The sequence below is a fragment of the Etheostoma spectabile genome, chromosome 9, assembly GCF_008692095.1.
Source record: "Etheostoma spectabile isolate EspeVRDwgs_2016 chromosome 9, UIUC_Espe_1.0, whole genome shotgun sequence".
Taxonomy (NCBI): Eukaryota; Metazoa; Chordata; class Actinopteri; order Perciformes; family Percidae; genus Etheostoma; species Etheostoma spectabile.
Window position 1 is genome coordinate 26819400 of NC_045741.1, and position 24308 is coordinate 26843707.

Genomic DNA, 24308 nt, shown 5'->3' on the forward strand with positions numbered 1-24308 from the left:
GCCTGCGAAAAACCAGAGCCCTCCTCAATCGTGACCGCCTCTCCCGTTGAGCTCCGAAATCTCTCTCTCCTCGATCGATCAGCTGATCCCAAATCATCACAAACACGTCCCCTTTATACCCCCCGCCTACAACAAACCACTCAATGTATACAAATGTCAGTCTGCAAACATCCGTGGTCCCAGCTCAGGCCTCAGATAACACAGCTTATCACATCTACAAGTGACAGCAAAAAACAATACACATAATGCATGTCCCCATCACTAAAGAAAAGCTGCACATGAAGATAGTAATGGGTGACCATACAAAGTAATGTTTTAATGTTATTTGGCATGTGACTATGGTATAAGTGGTTAATGCCCTTCCAGGTGTCCATTGTCAGTTATTAATAAACTTGGAAGGTTTATGCCTCACCGTGTCCATTAATGACAATGGACCTGACAATGGACACCTCGTTGGGCATTAACCCTAACTTAAAGTAGATTTTCTTCAGGACTAAATTATATGGTATCGGATCGGTGCATAAACTCAAGTACTTGACCATACCGAAACCAGCATTTTAGTCAGTATCAGAGGCTTTCTCAATACTGGTATTGTTATCTGAACATCTGTAGCCGTAAAACTATGCAGTACAGTTTGTACACTATGCCGTACAAGTGACCGAGTTCAGACATTGTTGCCAATGAAAGGATCCAGCGAGGGTCGCTGAAGGGGTGCTATATGCAGTGTGAAACCAAATAAAGGAAAGCACTTTGTACCAAAAGTGAGTTGAGTTGAGCTGAGCCGAACCATGCAGTGGAAATGAGACATAAAAGACAAATGAACCTTGAACAGTTACTTTGTTGAAAAGTGTTTTAGAGAAGTATTAGTCTCCTCTTGGTCTTGGTTAAACACTTAAGTACTGTGTTTTATTGGAGGTCAAGCAGTGATTAGAAGTGATTGCTGGAATATGATGATGAAAAATGGCAAGAAAATAATATTGAGTGATTTGTCTTGATGAAGTGACATGCCACTGGTGACATTGAAGGCACATGACCATGTGGTGGTGAGTGGTTTGTATAATGCAAATTCTGTTAGGTTCTGAATTGAGCATTATTCCACTCTATTGTCTTGATACAGTTATTGTCTAAACCAAGGAGAGTTAAGAGACGACAGGGTGCATGGGTGTCAAACTCAATTTCACTAAGGTCAACACTGGAAAATCAGAATCCCATTAAGGGCCAAGTATGTATAGCTTACTGTCATGCTTTTATTTATTCAAAAAATTAACATAGATTTTATTGTTTTACTGTCTTGTATAGACTTCCCACAGTTGGTCAAAATAAAGCCCTAAAAGAGTCACGATAAAGCTCATTAGCCATCAGCAATATGGTGGCCCAATAGTTAGCACTGTGGCCTTGCAGCAAGAAGGTTCTGGGTTTAAACCCTGGTTGTCCTGGGGCTTACCGTGTAGGGTTTGTGTTGGTTTTCTCCTGGTGCTCTGTTTTTCCCCACCACTAAAAATATGTTTCCCTCCCTTTTTAACAAGCTGATGTGGTGAGCAGTAATCCAGTGTCTTTATTGTCTGAGCCCACTAGATGCCGCTCTGAATTCTCTTAAAACCAAGATCGCCATCTAGTGGGCTCTGAAAATAAAGCCACTGGTTCACAAAGCTTCATCACTAGGAGTGATCTCCTAGATCACTCCTAGTGATCTGGCGTTATAAGGCTACCGTGATCTGGCGTTATAAGGCTACCGTGCATCACCCAGGTGGGTGCTACACATCGGGAGTAGTCTATGATAAAGCTCTATATAAATGTAATAAATGTAAATTAAGTATTATTATCATAGAGTCTAGCAAATTAGCAAAACAAAGATTAGGGGTGGCAATAGCACAGTCCGTCAGAGTTGGGTTAGCAACCGGGTCACTGGTTCAGGTCCCCCTGTACGGACCAAAGTAGAGAGGGGATTGGTGGATCCTGAGCATGTGGGTGTATATTTTAGTCCTGTGTGTAGTGGAAATTCAATGAAAGTAGGCAACACTATGTATTTTACTTGTGAAGAGTGTTGCAGAGAACCATCCACGGTACTTTTGTTTGAAAAGTCAAATTTGACCCGAGGACAACAGCAGGGTTAATGTTTTAGTTGTGCATTGCAGGTGATGATGTAGCACAGGTGTTATTTTTACTTCAGGATCTGATTTTGAAGGCTTTAACTGCATGGGTCGACAGTAGATGTAAAACTGATTTGGGCTCTCTGTTTTCATAAAAACTTCAAACCAACCTCATTTTCATCTGGACCTCCTTTCACAGTATATAAGAAGACTAAAAAAAGACCACAAATTAAAGGTGCAGTTAGCGAAAATTGTTATTTTAACTATAACTATACCTTTAAAACATGTGAGTAAAAACTATTTGACAAAGAATATGATGCAACAATCTCAGCAGTAGGCCCCTCTCCTACTGTTCTAGCTGAGCATAGAGATGGAGACAGATATTTCTGTGAAACAAACACATGTCGAACAAAGATCAACCCAATACACAACAACAAGAAAGCATAGCAGCTCTCTCCTAGGTCAAACGTGGAAGGAGGTTAGTTGGCATGGCGCAGCATCCTCTCAGGGGTCTGGGTAGTATCTGAGGAGAGGTAACACCCTCTCTGCCCAACTTTCTATGACTTGGGTAAAAAAGGGGAAGGACAAAGGTTCCATGACAATGATAATAATTCTAAAAACCTACAAATTTAGTCCCCGCAAAAAGGAGAAATACATAACCAGGCCCCTTCTAGATCCCTCTGCCTGCCCTAATAACTTTCACACAGTCCCTAAATCACTTGCAATCCTATAATGTGGAAGCCATGATATAAATCCCCCTGTCAGCCATCTATCTTGAAATGGGTGCATCCACTTATTTTTCAACTTGTTCTACATATGGAGCAGAAGAGCAGTAATGTAACATAAAACTTGAGCTTCACAGTGAACACATATTTATTCCTTCTGACAAAAAAGGGAAAAGGGGAATCATTTACACACAACAGCGTCTGAATTCTTTCCAAGTAGCAGCCTTTCAGTGCAGAACAGCAGTAATTCATTGGCTCTGCACAGTGCATGACGTACAAGAAAGTGAGAGCTCCAAATTAGTTGGAGAAGTTATTTTTGTCAAACTGTCCAGCTAAAGAAAAAAAAACACAATTAATCATATCAAATCACATTTAGTTGGAGGACAGCTGACCTTGAATGGTAGTGTCCAACTTGGTTTGACAACAGAGATGGGACTGACGGTGAACTTGATTCCAGTCTGTTTCTGTGAGAGAAACACTCCAAGCTGCTACAGTTGCAACACCTGACTACAGGAGCCGTTTTGCTCAGACTTGCGGAGTACACGTACAGTGGTTGGTATGGTTCGAGGTCCGATCACGTTCTTCGAACGAGTTCTATTGAAAGGGTTCATGAGACCACCTCTTTAAGGAGGTCTTGGAACGCTTGATTGGTCCGGATCCGTGTGTGATTGCTGCATTCATACCTCCCCAAACGAACCGCACCAAGGGGGAAAGCAAACTCTAACGCAATTCAACCAAACTAAACAAGGCAGGTGTAAAAGCCCAGTTAGACAACAATGCATCATTCAGAAGTCACAGGTAGATTGTCTATATTCACAATGCAGCATTTTCGAGGATTTCTCAGGTGCTGCCGGTAATTTTGCCAGATGTCACTATTTTCGGCATAAGTCCGTTACCTTCCTCCTTCTTTGTGTTGTAATCAGGGCTTTAATTTGACACCTACCAACCTGCCAAATCCAGGTAAGAATTAATTTCTTGCGGGTAACATTGCTAAGTTACTAGCCAATTTGGCCTGATGCGAAAGTATGAAAACCTGGATGACCTGTAATTTTCTAATGTTAAACTCCGATAAAACTGAAGTTATTGCTCTCGGACCCAAGCACCTTCGTGACGCACTATCCAAAGATATAGTTACTCTGGATGGCATCACCCTGGCCTCCAGCACCCAGTGAAGAATCTTGGAGTCATCTTTGATCAGGACATGTCCTTTAATTCATTTAAAGCAAATTTCAAGGATCGCCTTTTTTCACCTACGTAAATTGCAAAAATCAGGATATCCTGTCTAAAAATGATGCAGAAAAAACAGTCCAGCATTTGTTACTTCTAGGTTGGATTACTGCAATTCTCTGTTATCAGGCTGCTCGAAAAAATCCATAAAGACTTACAGCTGATCCAGAATGCTGCGGCACGTGTTCTGACAGGAACAGGAAAAGAGACACGTTTCTCCTGTTTTAGCTTCTCTGCATTGGCTTCCTGTAAAATTTAGAATAGAATTTAAAATCCTTCTTCTCACTACAAAGCTCTTCAGGTCAGGTCCATCTTATCTTAAAGAGTTATAGTACCTTACAACCCTGGGAGAGAACTACGCTCCAGAATGCAGGGTTACTGGTGGTTCCTAGAGGCTATAAAATAGAACAGGAGCCAGAGCGGTCAGCTATCAAGCTCCTCTCCTGTGGAACCAGGTTCCAGTTGGGTCCGGGAGGCAGACACCGTCTCCAATTTAAGAGTAGGCTTAAGACTTTCCTTTTTGATAAAGCTTATAGTTAGGGCATAGAATCGAATATTGTTAGGGAGTAGTAGTTAGTCACATTGTTTCAGATATCTATCATATAATAAACTAAAGGGAGACTTGGCTACAGCCCGATCGGTTGGGGAGAGTTCTGGCCCGGCGGGCTGGAGCTTTTTACCTCGTCTCTCTTGGTTTTGTTGTAATAGTTTTAGACAGCTTGGGACTATTTTGATACACTAGTTTGGGCATAGAATCGAATATTGTTAGGAGTAGTGCTAGTCACATAGTTTTCAGATTTATCTATCATATAATCAGAATATAATAGAACCAAAGGGAGACTTGGCATACAGCCCGATCCGGTTGGGGAGAGTTCGGCCCGGCCGGGCTGGAGCTCTTTACCTCGTCTCTCTTGGTTTTGTTGTAATAGTTTAGACAGCTGGGGACTTTATTTGATACACTGGCTCCTCTCTCTCTATCTCTCCATCTTTTCATTTATGTGCATCCATGTCCCAGAAATGCTTGTTACTAACCTATTTCTGGGGAGTCATTCCCGGAGTCTTATGTTTTTTTTCCCCAGCATGTTCCTTGGATCAGAGAGGCTTCCGAAATCAGGGTAGCAGCTATTGCCCTGGTTCCGTACACGTTCTGTGATGCATGTTCAACTGTAACTGTGTGCTGTCGTCCTGCTACGTCCGCTACGTCCTGCTACGTCCTGCTGTGCCTTGTAATGCTGCACAGCGTCCTGCTATGCCATGAACTACCACAAGAACTGCTACAAACTACTAATTTTTTCTATTTTGTTATTGCCACTCTTCATTCTAACCCCACACGGCCCGTCAGACACCGCCTACCAAGAGCCGGGTCTGACCGAGGTTTCTGCCTAAAAGGAAGTTTTTCCTCGCCACTGTGCCACTGTTGTTGCTCTGGAGGAAACTAGAACGTTGGGTCCTTGTAAATTCGGAGTGGGTCTATCTGTAAAGTGTCTTGAGATAATTCTTGTTATGAATTGATACTATAAATAAAATTGAATTGAATTGAATTGAATTGAAGATTAAAGCGTGGTTGTCATTTTAACTGGTGGATTTATGAGAACTATATACAGTGTAGATAGCACTTAGTCTTAAACGGAGTTTCAGTGTCTTGTCAAAGGACGCTCTTACATGGGACTGCAGGGCCAGGGATTGACTGCCAAGGTTCTGATTGGCAGGCGACTGCACTAACAGTGAGCCACAGCCGCCCTCCTGCTCCTCAGACTAACTGCTCCTCAGATATCTCCAGAGTAAATCCAGACAGCTAGCTAGACTCTGTCAAATCTGAGTTTTCTGTTGCACTCTAAAACAACTTTTGAACATACACATGTTCCACCACAACAAATTCTCGATTTGGAGAGGTCCCGTGGCTCTGTCCGTCGCTTAGCACCACCCAAGACGATTGGGATTGTTTTAAAGAAATGCAAATTAACCAGAGCGTTTATCTCCCATCCTGGGAAGTAAGGTCTGCCAATGCGAGACTACAGGTCAGGCCAAGAATTGTCTGCCAGTCTCTAATAACCAAACCTGTTTGACTATGGCTAAGTTTATTTCTCTACAGTCTCACAGAGTCTAGGCAGCTGCATTACAAGGAAGTGCTTTTTCTAGGACTGTCCTTTTGGAGATCCATGGAAACAGGCTAAAGGGACCTGCCACACTTCCCAGAACTAGCCTGTAGGTGTGAGTATGGTGTTTCAGGGCCATCAATATCTTGGCATAACAAAAACTTGACAGCTTGGGGACATACTGTAATGTATCTGGAAGAAGGCACGGACCCTCAGAGTTGAGGACACTACTGCACGCTAACACCTCCTGGTTAAACTGTACTGTATGCTTTAATTTCTTCTCAATCAAGACAATTAAATACTTATGTGTAAGTCATCAAAGTCTCTTGAACCTTCATGTATACAAAAGTGAAGCTGTTCCTGAGTTTTTACTTAATAACACTTTTGTTCTCTATTTGATTTTAGCGTCTCACAATATCTACACACTCTGTCTTCCCCCACACCTCTTTAACTGTCTACCTTTCAACTAGATTCTTACGGAATAAATGGCTTTTGCTGTTCAGTGTTATTCACAGTTTATGGCAGTAATAGACATGTTAATTGCCCTAGACTGCCATTAGCATCCAAGGTAAAATTAGCTGCTCCATCATGCTCGGAAAGCATTAAGGCTTAATAGCACTCATTCATAAAGGAAGTTACCATTCCCTCACAGAACTAAGACAATTAGACTAAGAGCACTGAACGTTTTTTCAAATGATTTCCTTGACAGTTTAAAAAGGCAACAAAACATAAGGTACATTTTTAAGCATCATAAACACCTAAGCAGTGCAGTAAAGCATTTAAAAGTATGCCCATAACTTGTCTTGTTGTGGTTATGTGCGTGATACTTGCGTTTCATCAAATTGCCAACCAAGCCTGAGAAACACTTTCCAGAGAATCCCATTCACTATCATAAAGGGTGTTTGGATATGTCAGTGTAAACCTGCTTGTGGTCTAGGTGGGGAAATTTCAATTTAAAGATGCAGTTGCTGCTGACGCTGGAATAATAATCAAGATAATAACTACTCTTATCCAGTTGAGGTGGTTTGGGCATCTGGTAAGGATGCTCCCGGGGCGCCTCCTTTGGGATGTGTTCCAGGCACATCCTGCTGGGAGGAGGCCTCTTGGAAGTCCCTGTGGAAGGATAACATCTCCAATCTGGCCTGGGAATGCCTCGGGTCCCCCAGTCAGAGCTGGTTAAAGTGGCTCGGGAAAGGGAAGTTTGGGGTTGCTGGAAATGTTGCTCCCCTGACCCAACCCCGGATAAGCAGATGAAGATGGATGGATGGATAGACTCTTGGTCCACAGCAGGGTCAGTGCTGTGTACCCTGAGACTTATAGAACTGTAAAGTTCAACAACTGCATTCTTGCCCAACCTAACAATCAATAATTTCCTAGAACACCACAGTGTATGTTACACATTATGTAAATCATTTTAAACAATGGTATTGTCTCCAAGAAGGTTCTGTTTTCCGGTTCCACTCCCAACTCAGTGGATCTCAGTGTCAGATACCAATGCAAAAATCTACTTCCCAACAGTAGCAAGTAGTATGAAAGACTGTAAATCAGCATAAGCAGGTTGGTTAAACAACACAGGACTTTCACACTGGAGACTGGGGTTCATGTCCCATTGTTGTCCCGTGTGTCACTGAAACAATATGACACGGCCCAGAGCATCAAAAAGAAATGGCATCAAGCGTGTCTATACATGCGCCAAAGGGCTAGAAGATAAAAGAGACTTTTTGCATCAGTTACAAACGCCAAAGCAACCTGACCAAATGTCGCTTGTTTGACACGCTGGCAGTGAAAAATATGTTGGCCTGTTTGTTGGTTTGGTTGTCTGTGAAAAACCACTGGCCCGATTTTCAGGAGACTTGGTGGAAAGGTACAGTATGGGCCTAGGAAGAAGCCGTCAAATTTTGGAGCATGTCATCCCACTCTCTCCCACTTTCTTGCCTTTAGCTGTCCTATTCAGGAAAGGCCAAAAAAGACAAATTAATAGTCTTAATAAAGAAAATGAGTTCAACCTGGAAAATGCACACTGCATTAACATTTTGTAATAGGGCTTGCCTTGGCAGAGGTAGTTTACTTTTTAAAGTTTACTGATAAGATCATTTAGAATATGTTAGAACAGGACTTTATTTTTATTTTAGGATTCAAAATTAAAATATAGGGTGCATATAGGGTGTCCTCACCCTTACACTCATACAAAAAAACTAACATAACATTAGATTACTATCAATAAAGGCAAAAACATTGTTTGAAAACTCAGATTTGTAGAACTTCTGTAAATCAATCAAATCTATATAAGAGTACCAGTCCATTTACATTCCAGTTCATAACAGTCCATTTACATTTACATTACCTGTTAGTGGCTGAGCTCACTGACTAACCAACTTCAAGAGTAAACAATATCTCTAGAAAACAGAAAACAGCCATGTCAGTGAACCACACAGACATAAATAAAAGTCAATGAGTTATCCATAACAAAACACACACACACACACAGGCGACTCAACTCAGGCCACATTCTAAACACACAGAGCCCTAAAAAGTATTCAAAATAAATAATTTATAAAATTACATAAAGACATAAAAGTTAGCCACTTCTGCTCCTCAAGTTATATTTTAATCCATTGGCTTTAAATCTCCTGTAGCAAAAGGAAGGGCAAGCCAAAATGTTGTTACTTTGAAGCTAAACCTTTCTTTGGTTCTCACAAAGAGAACACACACAGCCCCACCATGCTGCTGTCAGGGTTGGATGGAAGCTGTGAGTGACACCTGGGGCAGCAGACATAGTTTAAACCCAATTTGTTGTGTTGCAGAGCAGGAGGCAGCCTCTATTAAGAGAGGATGTGAGGCTGCAGAGAGCCACGCCAATCGATAGCAGATGTCTTTATGTAGGCTACACTCTGAGGTGCTTCAAAAAGGACCACTTTTACAACTGGATATGCCGACAGATGGTGGATAGGGGACATGGGTAGACAAGATTACATTTCTGAGGCTCTTTTATCATTAAATTGCCGTGTTGAAACACCAGAGCAAAGAGCAAAGATTTGAAAAAGAGAAAACAAAAGGTGTGCAAGACCCCCTTTTGTTGTCTCCTTAGAATCTTCACAAAATGTTTGCTCTTTCTTTTCATAACGGCACTTCAATCATATATATGTTTTTTAAATCTTTTTATGGGATAATATCTGAGTTGTGCATTCCATGGTTTACAAAGTGGTGCCAAACTACCCTCCACTTCATGTCGGGTGTTTCTTAGCTTCTGTGTCCTCCATTATTTGGAGAGAATTACCCTGTTTATAGCTTGAGCACTTTCCAACAAATTACTACATGTGATGACATGAAAAAATACCAGTTGTTATGGCATCATATGGCACATTTTCAAAATCATTAAACCAACTAGCAGAGACTTGAAAAGAGATCAAGCTGAAACATCTGGGTCTAAAATAGAGAAGGGGCGTGGCAAGGTGCCCATCTGTCAATCATGACGGAGGCATATCAATGCTTATTGCCCTGCTTACATTAAAATATCCGTGAACATGTTTTTGGGTGTTTTCATCATAAACTTGACCCTCTCATTGTGTGTTTTCACTTCATCGTTTTACTTACTTAGCTAGTGTTAGCTGGTAACTTCAAAGAAAGTTAGATACGGATGAATGGCGCCAGTACCTGGAGGTTTATCGCTTCTGTTGACCGACTGGCAAAACTGATTGTCGTCAGAAGGGTAAAATATATGTGACTCTGGCGTTTAGCTTAGCACAGCCCCATTGAAACCATACACAACACGGACTTGTACGCATCATCTTTTCCCAGCTCTCCCCATTTGTCCAAATATGGTCACTACTGGATCCAAAGCCCAAGATGGCGACAGCCAAAATGCAAACTCTCTTGCCTTCAAAACGGCCGCCCACAAACCAAAGGGTGACGTCAACGATGCTACGTCTATAATTTTAACAGTCTATGCTTTGAGATAGGCAGTCCATTACAGCTGATGGATTCAGTTTTATATCAATGCCTGTTGTTCTATTTTTGTCAGAGGTATTTTATCAATGTATGGTAATACAGTTGAAACTGCACGCTCATTTAAAAGCCAACTGCTGACTTATGTGTTTATGCTGGCAGCCAACTCTAAGTTATGAGAGTTGGCTGCCACATAGCATTACAATCATGAGCTACAGTATGTTGTGGTAAAATCAAACCCAGACGATAAAGACTAAGTAAACATGGACATTGTGCTGTATAAGACAATCGTCCACTGTCATTTTTGTGAACAAATATGATAATATGATAACCCAAACCCCCTCTGCCTACAGGACTAGCCCCACTGGTGTCATAGATGTGTAGATACAGAATCTTACCAGCACTCTGACTTTGACTCTAAATTGTGTGCTGAAGGTCAGTGTCCCTTCACACCCTACAGCTCCCGACCTGTGTCTTAACAGATGAAGAATCACTCCATTTACTCTCTAAGTCTGTTCAGCCACTTTAGGAGAAATCAATGTACTTCAGCCCAGAGGGGATCAACGCTCTGCAGACTCTGCCTTTCTGACCTACAAATGACTGCTCTGCTACCCCCAGCGGCATGTCCCTGTTTACGTATGTGCTCTGTGTGCATGCCGGTGGGTACAACAGAGTGAAAGGAAGACAAAGAGATGGACAATGATAATAATAGTAATAAACTAATCGTGTGGCCTTCAGTTATTGCACCGGCAGGTAGGGTGGTGGTGTTGGGGGATCATACTGTATCCTGCTTGAACTTAGAGCTGGGCAATATTGAGATGAATTGGAGAAAATCAAATATCAAGATATGTTTGACCAAATACAAATTATGATATTGCGGCGATATTGTATGGTTGATTGTTGGTGCTTTCACACAATATTAACACAATTTAAGCTATGATACATTATCACCCATTATGTGGATATAATGTGTGTAAAGGCAAATTTTATAACAGCTACTAAGGCCTAATCTCATTTCTCTGTCTTACCCCTTCCACGCATTTCTCTGCCTTGAATGGACTGTATACATGTCTACAGTTTTAACCATTAGCAGAGAATTTCGTTTGATATCAGTGCACAACACTACTTGCTTTGGAGACATTGATACGGGCTTTATATATACCGTCCTGTAACACACAGGGACACAGGAGGACACAGCAGCTGATCCACTTTCGGGCTGAAAACAAGAAGAAGTTTTTTAAATCCTGTGTTTTTAATTGCAATCATTTGTAATGAATTCCTGTTCATGCACTTGTTGGTTATGATACGGGACACAGATGAAAGAAATGTGTGGGAAGGGTTACTGGCCAACAGGCATCAGACTGGTCTGGAATATCAGAATAGTTTAATAATCATCACAATTAAAAGAAATGAAAATTTGAAATATATCACTCTGTGTGTGATGAATGAATATAATATACAAATTTCACTTTTTGAATGGATTTACTGACATAAACCTTTCTATGATATTCTAATTATATGACTAGCACCTGTTTATTGTTGTTGATTATGATACGGGACACTGATGAAATACATGTGAGGGAAGGGTTACTGGCCAACAGGAATCCGACTGGTCCGGATTATCAGAATAGCTGAAGTTTGTTTGTTTGGGGTCTTGTGTGCCTTTTTTTAGTCTTACACATTTGAAACCTTTTTATGCGTGTGACATGTAAGTTATGGTTTTAAAAGTTGATAATGGTTCTGTAATATAATATAGTTTTGACTGTTATGTTTAATTTATTGGGCACGAAAGATTTTTCTTAACAAAAAGTTTTCAGGAACATCTAAGACATTCAAAACGGTGATAACTGGATCAGATATAGAACACATCGTTCAGAGTGTATACACATGTGTATTGCAAACAGAACTAAGTACTACACAGATAAGAACATCTGCCTCTGCACCACCAAAGTGAAGAATAACTATAAAATATATAAATGCATGACACTTTTGTCAAAACCCATCAACATAGACACACTTGGAACAGGTGTTCCAGCATCTTGGACGTTTGTGATCTATACTGTATGGTGGGGGTAACCAAGTGGTGTCCCATTTCATAGGGGTATGTTTTTACCCCTAGCCCTTACCACTTGGTTTCAAGGGACGTAAAATATGGACGTTTGGACAGCGTCTGATGCGTCAAAAAAAGCGCCCTTTGGCGTGTATGTAGAACGTACTGAGGAGAACAGCATCTAGACTGGGTTTAGTGAGTAGTATGTAAGGGGGAAATTCCACGTAAAGAGGCTGGTCGGTGGATGGGTCAAACACAGGACTTTCAGCCAGGAGAGCAGGTTCGTGTCCTGCGTGTGTCTTTAACCGGCCTGTTATTCCCCCGTGTCTCGGAACCGTAACCCCACCCACAGGATTTTCCTTAACTTAACAGCGTCAAAAGGGACGCCAATAGTCCCGACCAAGCGCGTCAAAAGGGACACCAATAGTCTTGACCAAGCGTGTCTAAAGGGACGCCAATAGTCCCGACCAAGCGCGTCAAAAGGGACGCCAATAGTCCCGACCAAGCTGGTTATGTTATGTGACACTAAAGGAGACTAATGGAGACTCTTAGCGTGTAGGGTGGCAGTAGCTCAGTCCGTAGGGAGTTGGGTTGGGAACCGGAGGGTCACTGGTTCAAGTCCCCACCTCCTGGGCACTGCCAGGTGCTCTTGAGCGAGGCATCGCACCCCCCTGACCGCTCAGGGCGCTGGTTCGGCTGGCAGCCCACTCACTCTGACATCTCTCCATTAGTGCATGTATAGATCCTGAGCGTGTGTGTGTGTGTAGTTCAGGACTGTGTGTGATAACTAACAAAGTGCGGACACAGAGTGTAAATTGTAATTTACCCATTGGGATCAATAAACAGATTTAACCCTTGTATTGTCTTCGGTCAAATTGACCTATTTCAAATTTTAGAAGAGAAAAATGGTACAAGTTACATTTTTTCTACCTGAAATCAACGGCCTTCCTTATTTTCTGTGATAAACATTATTCCTGACTCAATTCAGAACATATTCTGGATATGACATTACGTTGTTTCCCTAGTGGATTTTTAACATGAATTATAACCTATGACAAAAAACAAACCCCACTTCCATTTTTAATTGTGTGCTAGTAGAACTGATGCATTCCCTGAACTAGATGTTATCTCAGCTGTTGGAAAGAGATAAGACATATTTGTTAATAGATTCAAGTGCGACGTTTTCTCCAAGACACAGGTGACATTGGACATTGTTTGTATTTCCGGCAATACGGTAAGCGTACCTGACCTTTCCGTTTCCTGTGCCTGTGTGTTGGTTGCGTGTTGGTGTCTCTGCTGCTCACGACATCCAGTTCAGTTTGTTAGATTTGCTAACAGCGGCTAACTGTCCCTAAACATTTTTCTTATAGCAGTTCTGCCTAAGCATCACATATCTTCTCTATTTTTAGCGACTTTTGTTAAATACAGCTGTTTTACGCTTGGTAGCTAACGCTACCTTACTTTAGCTTAGCTGCTAACGACTTTAGCTTAGCAGTTAGTTATGTCGGCCCCCTCTCCGACTTTCTCCTGCTCGTGTATGAGATGTTTAGTTACTCTCTCTGCATCCTTTAGCGGTGATGGCGTGTGTAACAATGTAGTTTATTTTTGGAGTGGAGGCGCTTAGTAAGTTAGAAGTCCGGATCCGCACCATGACAGATCAGTCGTCAGTTACTGTAGCTAACCTCCCCCCGGTAGTCAGCACGGGCCGGCCTGAGCCTGAGTTAGCCTCTGGTAGTTCCTCGCGAACTCCGGAGCAGCCAGGACATAGTGGCTGGGTTACTGTGCGAGGACGAGGAAGAGACAGTCGTAAGCTTTCCAAGGCGTCGGACCGCCACCAGCCTGTTAGCGTTTCTAACAGATTTTCCCCACTCAGCAACCCCCCCGCTGAGAAACCAACTCTGGTTATCGGCAGCTCCATTCTGAGAAACGTGAAGTTAGCGAAGCCAGCAGCCGTAGTTAAGTGCATCCCGGGGGCTAGAGCGGGCGACGTTGAGTCTTATCTGAAACTGCTGGCTAAGGATAAACGTAAATACAGCAAGATTGTTATTCACGTTGGCGTTAATGATCCCGGTTCCGGCAATCGGAGGTTACTAATTAATGTGAATCGTGTACATACGAAGTGTGATACAGTCTGCGACACCTAGTTTTCTCTGGACCCTGCCAAATCTAACCAGCGATGACACTATAGCCGCATGTCGTCATTTCGCCGCTGGCTATCGATGGTGTCCAGATAATGATGTTGGCTTTGTGGATCACTGCAGTCTTTCTGGGAGACCTGATCTGATTCGAGAGACGGCATTCATCCCACTTGCTGAGCAGCTCTCATTTCTAGAAACATTGACAGTGTAGGGTGGACCTAATCCTTGACATCCATAGTTGGGACCAGGAGGCAAGTCCCAGTCTAACACACTTCCTGCTCCTTTATTCCAGGTGTTACCTAGTAAAATCCCATAGTGACGGTGTCTGCCCCCGACCATTAAAATTTTAAATCAAAGGTAAACAAGAGAGCTGTGCATGAAACCTCATAACAATTAAAACCACAAGTGCAATAGTTCAAAGAATAGGAGAATTAATGTGGACTCTTAAACATCAGATCTCTCTCTTCTAAAGGGGTACTAGTAAATGAATTAATACAGATCTAATATTGATTTATTTGTTCTTACTGAAACCTGGCTAGTAATGGAGAATGTTAGCTAAATGAGTCACCCCCCCCAGTCATATTAATACTCACATTCCTCGAGGGCGCGCCGAGGAGTGGAGTTGCAGCTATCTTTGATTCCAGTCTACTAATTAGCTCTAACCTAAACAATTAAACTCATTTGAAATCTGTTCTTAGTCTTTCACACCCAAGTTGGAAATCAATGCACCATTCTATTTGTTATAGTACCGACACCTGGTCCATACTCTGAATTTTTATCCGAATTTGCAGAGTTTCTATCGAACTTATGCTAAAAACGGACAAAGTTATTATTGTAGGGATTTTAATATTCATGTGGACGATGGAATGATACCTTACACTGCGTTTTCTCTTCTATTAGATTCCATTGGCTTCTCTCAAAGTGTACATAAACCGACTCACCCGTTTTAACCACACCCTCGATCTTGTTCTGGTATATGGTGTTGAAATTGACATTATAGTGTTCCCACAGAATCCCTTCCTATCTGACCACTGTTTGATAACTTTTGAGTTTATACTGCTGAACTACACGCCGTTAGGCAAAACATCCTATACAAGTGTCTATCTGATAGTGCTGTAGCTAAATTTAAGGATACGATTCCGTTAGCATTTAATTCATTACAAGTCCCAAAGTAACGGAGGACTCCTATGCTATTAGTCCCTCCCAAATCGATCATTTTGTTGTAGTGCAGCAGGCTCGCTACATGACTCTAGACTCTGTTGCCCCTCTAAAAAGAAGATAATCACAAGAAGGTTAGCTCCATGGTATAACACTGAAACTCGCAAATTAAAGCAAAATCGCGGAAACTTGAGAAGATCTGGCGCTCCACCAAACGGAAAATTCTCGTTTAACCTGGCAGATTCTTAAAACGTATAGGAAGGCCCTCCGTACCAAGCAGCGTACTACTCGTCATTAATAAGGAAAATAGGAACAACCCCAGGTTTCTTTCAGTACGGTACCAGGCTAACAGAAGGTCACAGCTCTACTGAGCCAAGTATTCCCATAGCTCTTAGTAGTAACGACTTATGAGGTTCTTCAATGATAAAATTATAACTATTAGACAAAATTCACCAAGACCTGCCTTTAACGGGCTTATCTCTAAACTCAGGAACGTTAGAAACAGCTGTAACCATATCATGTTTTGACTGCTTTGCTTCACTTGATCTTTATCAATTTAATTCAATTATTTCTTCATCTAAGCCATCACCTGCCTCTAGATCCCTCCCACTAGGCTACTTAAAGAGTTTTACCATTAGTCAACACTTTCACTACTAAATATAATCAATTTGTCTTTATTAACAGGCTATGTACCACAGCCACTTAAAGTAGCTGTAATTAAACCTCTTCTGAAAAAGCCAAACTTGATCCAGATGTTTTAGCCAACTTATGACATTATCCAACCTTCCATTTCTCTCTAGATTCTTGAAAAGCAGTCGCCAAACGCTGTGTGACTTTCTGCACAACAGCTTATTTGAGGATTTTCAGTCAGATTTAGAGTTCATCAAGCACAGAGACAGCACTTGTGAAATTACTAATGACCTCCTAATGTGCTTCAGACAAAGGACTATCTCTGTACTTGTGTTATTAGATCTTAGCGCTGCATTTGATACCATGGACCATTATATCTTATTACAGAGATTGGAACTTTAATTGCATTAAGGGACTGCTCAAGCTGGTTTAAGTCTTATTATCAGACGATCTCAGTTTGTTATGTTAACGATGAATCCTCTGTGCACGCCAACGTTAGTCGGGAGTCCCAAGGATCTGTGCTCGGTCCAATCCTGTTCACTTATATATATGCTTCCTTAGGCAGTATTAGGAAAACCTCCATAAACTTCATTGTTATGCAGATGATACTCAATTATATCTTCAATCAAGCCGGATGAAACTAATCAGTTAGCTAAACTTCAAACGTGCCTTCAAGATATTAAACCTGGATGACCTGTAATTTTCTAATGTTCCTCCGATAAAACTGAAGTTATTGCTCTCGGACCCAAGCACCTTCGTGACGCACTATCCAAGATATAGTTACTCTGGATGGCATCACCCTGCCTCCAGCACCACAGTGAAGAATCTGGGAGTCATCTTGATCAGGACATGTCCTTTAATTCCCATTTAAAGCAAATTTCAAGGATCGCCTTTTTTCACCTACTAATATTGCAAAACAGGAATATCCTGTCTAAAATATGCAAAAACTAGTCCATGCATTTGTTACTTCTAGGTTGGATTACTGCAATTCTCTGTTATCAGGCTGCTCGAAAAAACCATAAAGACTCTCCAGCTGATCCAGAATGCTGCGGCACGTGTTCTGACAGGAACCAGGAAAAGAGATCACGTTTCTCCTGTTTTAGCTTCTCTGCATGGCTTCCTGTAAAATTAGAATAGAATTTAAAATCCTTCTTCTCACCTACAAAGCTCTTCATGGTCAGCTCCATCTTATCTTAAAGAGCTATAGTACCTTACAACCCTGGAGAGAACTACGCCCCGAATGCAGGGTTACTGGTGGTTCCTAGAGTCTCTAAAATAGAACAGAGCCAGAGCGTTCAGCTATCAAGCTCCCCTCCTGTGAACCAGTTCCAGTTTGGGTCCGGAGGCAGACACCGTCTCCACATTTAAGAGTAGGCTTAAGACTTTCCTTTTTGATAAGCTATAGTTAGGCATAGAATCGAATATTGTTAGGGAGTAGTAGTTAGTCACATTGTTTTCAGATTTTATCTATCATATATAAAACTAAAGGAGACTTGCATCAGCCCGATCCGGTTGGGGAAGTTCTGGCCCGGCCGGGCTGGAGCTCTCTTTACCTCGTCTCTCTTGGTTTTGTTGTAATAGTTTTAGACAGCTGGGGACTTTTTTGATACACTAGTTAGGGCATAGAACGAATTGTTAGGGAGTAAGCTAGTCACATAGTTTTCAGATTTATCTAACATATAATCAAGAATATAATAGAACCAAAGAGACTTGGCATACAGCCCGATCCGGTTGGGGAGAGTTCTGGCCCGGCCGGGCTGAGCTCCTTTACCTCTTCTCTCTTGGTTTGTTGTAATAGTTTTAGACAGCTGGGGACTTATTTTGATACACTGAGCTCCTCTCTCCTCTCTCTTCCATCTTTTCATTTATGTGCATCCATGTCCCAGAAATGCTTGTTACTAACCTATTTCGGGGAGTCATTCCCCGGAGTCCTTATGTTCTTTTTTCCCCAGCATGTTCCCTTGGATCAGAGAGGCTCCGATATCAGGGTAGCAGCTATTGCCATGTTTCCGCTACACGTTCTGTGATGCCATGTTCAACTGCTACACTGTGGTGCCCTGCTACTCCTGCTACGTCCTGCTACGTCCTGCTACGTCCTGCTACGTCCTGCTACGTCTGCGTGCCTTGTAATGCTGCACAGCGCCTGCTATGCCATGACACCACAAAACTGCTACAAACTACTAATTTTTTCTATTTTTGTTATTGCCACTCTTCTTCTAACCCCACCGGCCCGTCAGACACGCCTACCAAGAGCCTGGGTCTGACCGAGGTTCTGCCTAAAGGAAGTTTTTCCTCGCCACTGTCGCACTGTTGCTTGCTCTGAGAAAACTAGAACTGTTGGGTCCTTGTAAATTCCGGAGTGTGGTCTACTGTAAAGTGTCTTGAGATAATTCTTGTTATGAATTGATACTATAAATAAATTGAATTGAATTGAAGATTATGAATTAAAATTTTATTCAGAATTGTTTTTAAAACCCAATATACTCCCGGGTAATTTGACCCGAGGGATAAAAGAGGGTCCCAAAGGTGAGACAACACAAGGTTTAAAAAAAAAAATTAAACGACAAAGGCACCTGACCAACATCGGTATTTTACGAGATGGTAGTGAGAATGGTTGTATTGATAATAACAAGTTATCACTGTCCTCTCTCCTCGCTCTCTCCTCCTCTCTCTCTCCTCTCTCTCTCGCTCTCCTCTCTCTCTCTCTCTCTCTCTCTCTCTCTCTCTCTCGTCATCTCTCATCTCCTCCTCTCTCTCTCTCTAAAGGAACCTGTTATACAGCCTTCCAGGGAAGACTCCTCAGTTTTCCATTCTCAGGTTCTCAAAGGAAGCTGTACTGCATTGCAACGTCTCCAGCAAAGCAGTCAAACACAACTCTGCATACAAGGAAGTGCTTTGCCACAGCACCCTGAACCAGTCTCTGTCTCTCATCCTCAGGGCCATCCGCTCGGCGGAGAGGCTGGTGTGTTTTGGCTTGGACTTGTTTGAAAATTACCCAAATGACACAATATGATCTGGGCTGACACGGACCCGTCAGTCAGCTTGGATGCACTAGTCAACATTGCTTATATTAAAAGACAATTGAGCCTCTTCCAAAACATAATCGTACTAATTTTACATCGTTAAGAATCAGAGAAAACCCAAACACTCAATGAGTTTTGAGAGGGCTCAACAGAAAACAGATTTAAAGTCCCACCCCATAGTGTCATCCATTTACTCCCATCATTCCACACTTTTTCAATAACCAATATTGAACCAATGAATACAATATGAATGTATTGAAACTAACGTGTTGCACACTAGCTCTTAGATATGCAAATAATATTGACACAATGGGGTCCTTTAAGTTGCACTATACTCTCTATCAATGAAAGCAGACCAGCAATAAAAGCCATATGATTATGATTGGTTTTAGTTTTTTTAATGATTTGTCAATCACCTGACACTAGCTCTGCTGTCGAGAAAACTGTAGCCAAACAGATCCCAGAACAGGAGGCTTTTAAGAAAACGTAACCACCAATTCAGAATTAAAATTTGTAATACTAAGGAAAATGAAAAAAAATACCTGGATTCTGTCTCTACAGGTGAAGCCATGTTGAAGAAATAAGTGTTTACATGTGTCCAGACACTGGGTTAAGTTGAAAAGACAACCTTGAACATGTTTCAGGGGTTGGTTGATGTCACTTTGTGACAGTATCTGTTTTTTATAGTTGTGTGTGTCCCTAAAGGGACATTTTGGTATTTCCTATCCTGGGTGTTATTCTTGTAATTGGAGCCATTCTGGCCAATAGGGTCACGCTAACTTTGCACTCTCCACGGACATTGTGGAAATGCAACTACGGCAAAACAAGGTATATCTTAAAAACAGCTTCCCAAAACTTTCCAAATAAAAATGTCCATTTGTTCCAGCGAGCTGGCTAACCAAACAGCAAGCTGGGGTAGGCAGCAAGTTGCCTTTTAAGTAGATCCCTTTGCAGTTATCTACAATAGCTAATCCATGGGGGCAAGTTCTCTCTGAATTTGGAAAGCTTAATGAGGCTCACGTAGCTTAATATACATTGTTGTGCCCGAGTTGTTGTGTTTCCTGGATCCCTACAACCCGTAAATGATATAATTGTTTAACCTAACAACTGTAAAATTGCAATAAAGGCCTTGTTTAGCAATAAGCCTACCAACAACCAAAATCACTATAAGTCTTGGCATCTTATGGCCATTAACGTTTGTTAAAGAACAATAACTCACACAATGATCTTGCTTAAAGTAGTCATATCATGCTTTTTGGCTTTTTCCCTTTCATTTATAATGTTATATATATTTTTAGCATGTTTTACAGGTTTACACATTGAAAAAGTCCAAAGTCCCCACAGAAAACACTGTTCACAAATTGCTCCAAACAACTCTCTTGTAGTCCAGCCTTTCGTGACGAACCTGCGTCACTTTGTAACACGTTATAATGCTCGCCTAGCTGCTAGGGAGGCATGCCCTCATACTCTGCTTCTGACTGGCTAGTAGTCCTTACCTAGGTACTGCACATGTGCGACTCCCAACAAAGATGGAACAGAAGTGAGAGGCCTCGCTCTGTAGCTAAAACAGAGAGCTCAACACACAGGGTAAAAAGAGGAGCTGCAGCAATGGGCAGTACAACAAAAATATGGTGTTTTTTAAAAGTTAAACCATGTAAACCTATTCTGGTACAACCTCAAAATACAATTATGAACCTGAAAATGAGCAGAATATGAGCGCTTCAATACTGGACCAAGTTAGACACAAAACCATGGGAAAATAGGGATGAAAAGTATTAGGTTGAAAAAAGTGATAGTTACCCTTTAATGCATGCTACACTCTTAAATGCTTTTTATTTGCAGTATCGCTCTTCTACCACTAAATTCTGTTTGTAAGTATGGCCAGAGCTGTGCTTATATTAAGAAAGTAGATGTCAAATTCCACACTTGCTTGGAAATGTTCTTTTGCATTACATAGAGTATGCACACATCTGTGGGTACACACGGTTGATACATAGGGCTGGTTACCAATGCTTCTGGCCTGGACTGGAGCCCCAAACAACACAACACAGTAACCTGGCAATGTTAGCAGATGGCGAGCTGGTGGGGGAGTATGTCCTCAGTGCTCACACTAGCTTCCCCTGCTGGTAAAACAGGTACAACGCCTCACTGTTAGGTGAGAAGAAGCAGTTGGTGGCTCCATGTGCTTTGTAGGAGGTACATGGTGGGTAGTTTATACCTGCGGAGGGCAACGCAGTGACAGAGATCGGCAACTGAACATGGGAGACAATGGGGGGGAAATGCGCAATTAAAAGAAGGCCATTCTTAAGGACATGGTCTACAAGTTTGTTAAGAAAATGGGGGTTGTTAAAGTCCTCATTTGAGCAGGGGCATAGCACAAAATTCTGGGCTCTATAGGAGGCTTTCTCTAAGGGCCCCTCCCCACATCCACAGCTACTCAGTCTAGCATCCTTTAGGGCCCTGGGTACTCAAGTCCCCTTTCCAGACCCAGTCCGACACCCCTGCATTAGAGACAAAAAAAAGTCTACTTTAATATTAATACTTTAACCCTACTACTTGGCTTCAGAAACCCAGTCCTGTGTAGCATTCATAACAATCTTACAGCGTAAATGAGGTGAAACCCTCCAATGCTTTAGCATTCACAAGTGAAGATAAACAGCAGAACGGGCATCACAACAAACAGCAATTCCAGCTGGAAGCATTAACAACCATTACGCACTGTTTGACAATTGCACTTTATCTCCACTTGTCATTCTCTCCCATTTCTTCGATGCTTGTGCTACTCTCTGAAAAACTCTTAATGTTTTAAATGTCAACAGTCGGTTGTATCTCTCTGCCTTCTCAATGTCTTTATTCTCCTCACGTTCTCTAACTAATTAACGCCGACATCCAGCGATCTCGCTCATTGTGCAGCAGTTTGCTCTGCTCGTGACAAGACATTTAGGAGTCTAAGGCTGACGTGATGGCTTTAATAGCCTGCACAGGCCCAAAGAGACCTAAGCAATATATGTTTTGTTACTGCTTAATACCTTACTAACATTGTGAATGGTATTGGAAAAAAAAATGTATTGCAAGGAAAAGCAAAAGTATATGTTAGTTTATGGTTCTTAAGCTGTAACCAAATTGCTCCATCTAGCCGACCAAAGCTGCAAACCACAGATCAGCAGCTTTAGCAATCCTTTCCAAAAAAACTATTGGTAAATTGGGCTTCAAGTTTTTTGTAGTTAGGCATGATGTTTGCTGGAATAATGTTTTTGTGAACAGAAGTAAGTAAAGTACTATTTTATAATGTAAAAAAACCCAATTATATCCTTAATTTATTTGCAATAGTTTAAATGTGATAGACTTTTTTAGCATGATGGGTGGGAGGGGCATGGGATGGGCTACGATTTTGCAGCTTGTAATATCTTATTAAATCATTTTAATTAAAGTTAACACACTTTTGTGAATTGTGAAATGTTCTGAGAATTGATTTAGGATAGAGAGACACCAACATTATCTACAATTGCTTTTTTTAATTGTAGTGCTTCCACAGTCATAACGATGCTTTCAAATACGTAATTTTTAGTCTCGAAAATTGTGTTTTTTCTATTAAATTACATCTCAATTTGCAGTAACGGTTTGATACACATTTTGTAAAGGTAAATTGGCAATTTGTATTTGATTGTCGAGTTTGTAAATAAGCAGACATGCAATACCGATTTTACAAAAAAAGCTTTTCAGGGATCAAAAATATAAATGCTCATTGCTGTAAATCATGTGCCTTTTAACAGAAAAAAATGTTTTAAGTTAAAAAATAAAATTGTAGGCAATACCAAAAGTAGAATCAGATCAATTACCCCGCCACTGTGTTGTTATTGTACATGTGGTTTTCACTATAACTAGTTCCATTCCGACTGCATGCACAGTGAACTTAAAGGCGTAGTTAGCTAGCTACAGCTAACCAAGCTTCAGTTTGTGCATCGACTGCTTGTGGATAAATATAAACACTAAATCCTTTGAAATTGCATGAATAAGGCAAGGTGAAATTTTGCCTTAAATTGGATCTAAACACACCTGTATGTCACAAATAACAAGATGCTTTGAACAATACAAAATAATAATACTGTGTCACATAATTCCAGAAATTCAATAAGTTAAAAATGTGGTGCTTCAAATTGACATAACAATGTTGGCCAGGTGTTTTTAAATATTGTGCATGTCAGACACCATTTCCAGGTCTGAAGTTCTATCGATTTTTAAATCACCGTCTTGCAAACGGTTCCCATTCGAGAGAAAAGTTCCATTGTTGGTTGGTCTTTGTACGTTTTATAAAACCAATGTCAATTTTTCCTTTGTTGAGACACTCGTACTGTACAATGAGTGTGTCAGTGTGGCACAAACTTAAACCGTCAGCAGCACCTAGATGACATGGCAGACTATCCTCGTAGACATGTACCTGACATGTTGTCAGTAAAGTGAAAAACTGAACAGCACTAATTGCAGGATCAGTCAACAGTCATCAAACATTTCTGCACACAATGTAGCACTGACGCAAATATCAAAATGTGGCACATTACATACAGATTTCTGATGTATGTTGAAAAGTGACTTTGATCCCAGTTGCCCTGATCTTTGACAGCAGGACAAGTCTTCCTAACAGCATGAATCTACTGCTTCGGTTTTGTTTTACACTTGCATGATAATACTGTACATCCACACAGAACTTCATCATGACCCACTCATTATTGTGCTTGTACTGTATGTTAAACTGTTGTACGTAAAGATTTAAAAGTGGTTCTTAACCTTTTTTTTGTTGCTAAAAAATGTTTTGTTGTCTCTTGTTGTGTGAGTTGGCTTCGTCCGTGACTAGAAGTAACCTAGACTGTACAGCCCGTCACTACTTTAATGTGAGAAAATCAATACATTACATGAATCTGAGGGTTTGATTGCAGTACAAAAGTCATCATTGCGCAACCAGGGTCTAACGAGGTCTCAACTCACAGGTTGAAAAATACTTGATTTGGTTCAGGCTGCATGTTTTGTTTTTATGAACCATGTGTTCGTATATCTACAAAGCACTGTAATATGTAAGAATTCCACATATTTTTTGCTGTATGCACCCCAATGACTGCTGCTGGATAAGAACGCTATTGGCCGCAATTACTTCTGGGGGGAAACTAAAGACTTTCGCCCAGAAAATGTGTGTTCCTTGGGAGTGTTTTAATCCAAAAGATTTTTCCTAAA

At 41.3% G+C, this 24308-nt stretch overlaps 1 protein-coding gene across 1 annotated transcript in view; it reads left to right on the forward strand.

The window, feature by feature from the left end:
* LOC116695607 (inactive N-acetylated-alpha-linked acidic dipeptidase-like protein 2) overlaps positions 1-19618 on the forward strand; it is a 730805-nt gene extending 711187 nt beyond the window's left edge. The window contains exon 17 of the mRNA XM_032525998.1: positions 18826-19618. Within this exon, the coding sequence (XP_032381889.1) occupies positions 18826-19072 (247 nt within the window). The 3' untranslated portion in view covers positions 19073-19618. The remainder of the gene's footprint in view (positions 1-18825) is intronic.
* The last annotated feature ends 4690 nt before the right edge of the window (positions 19619-24308 follow it).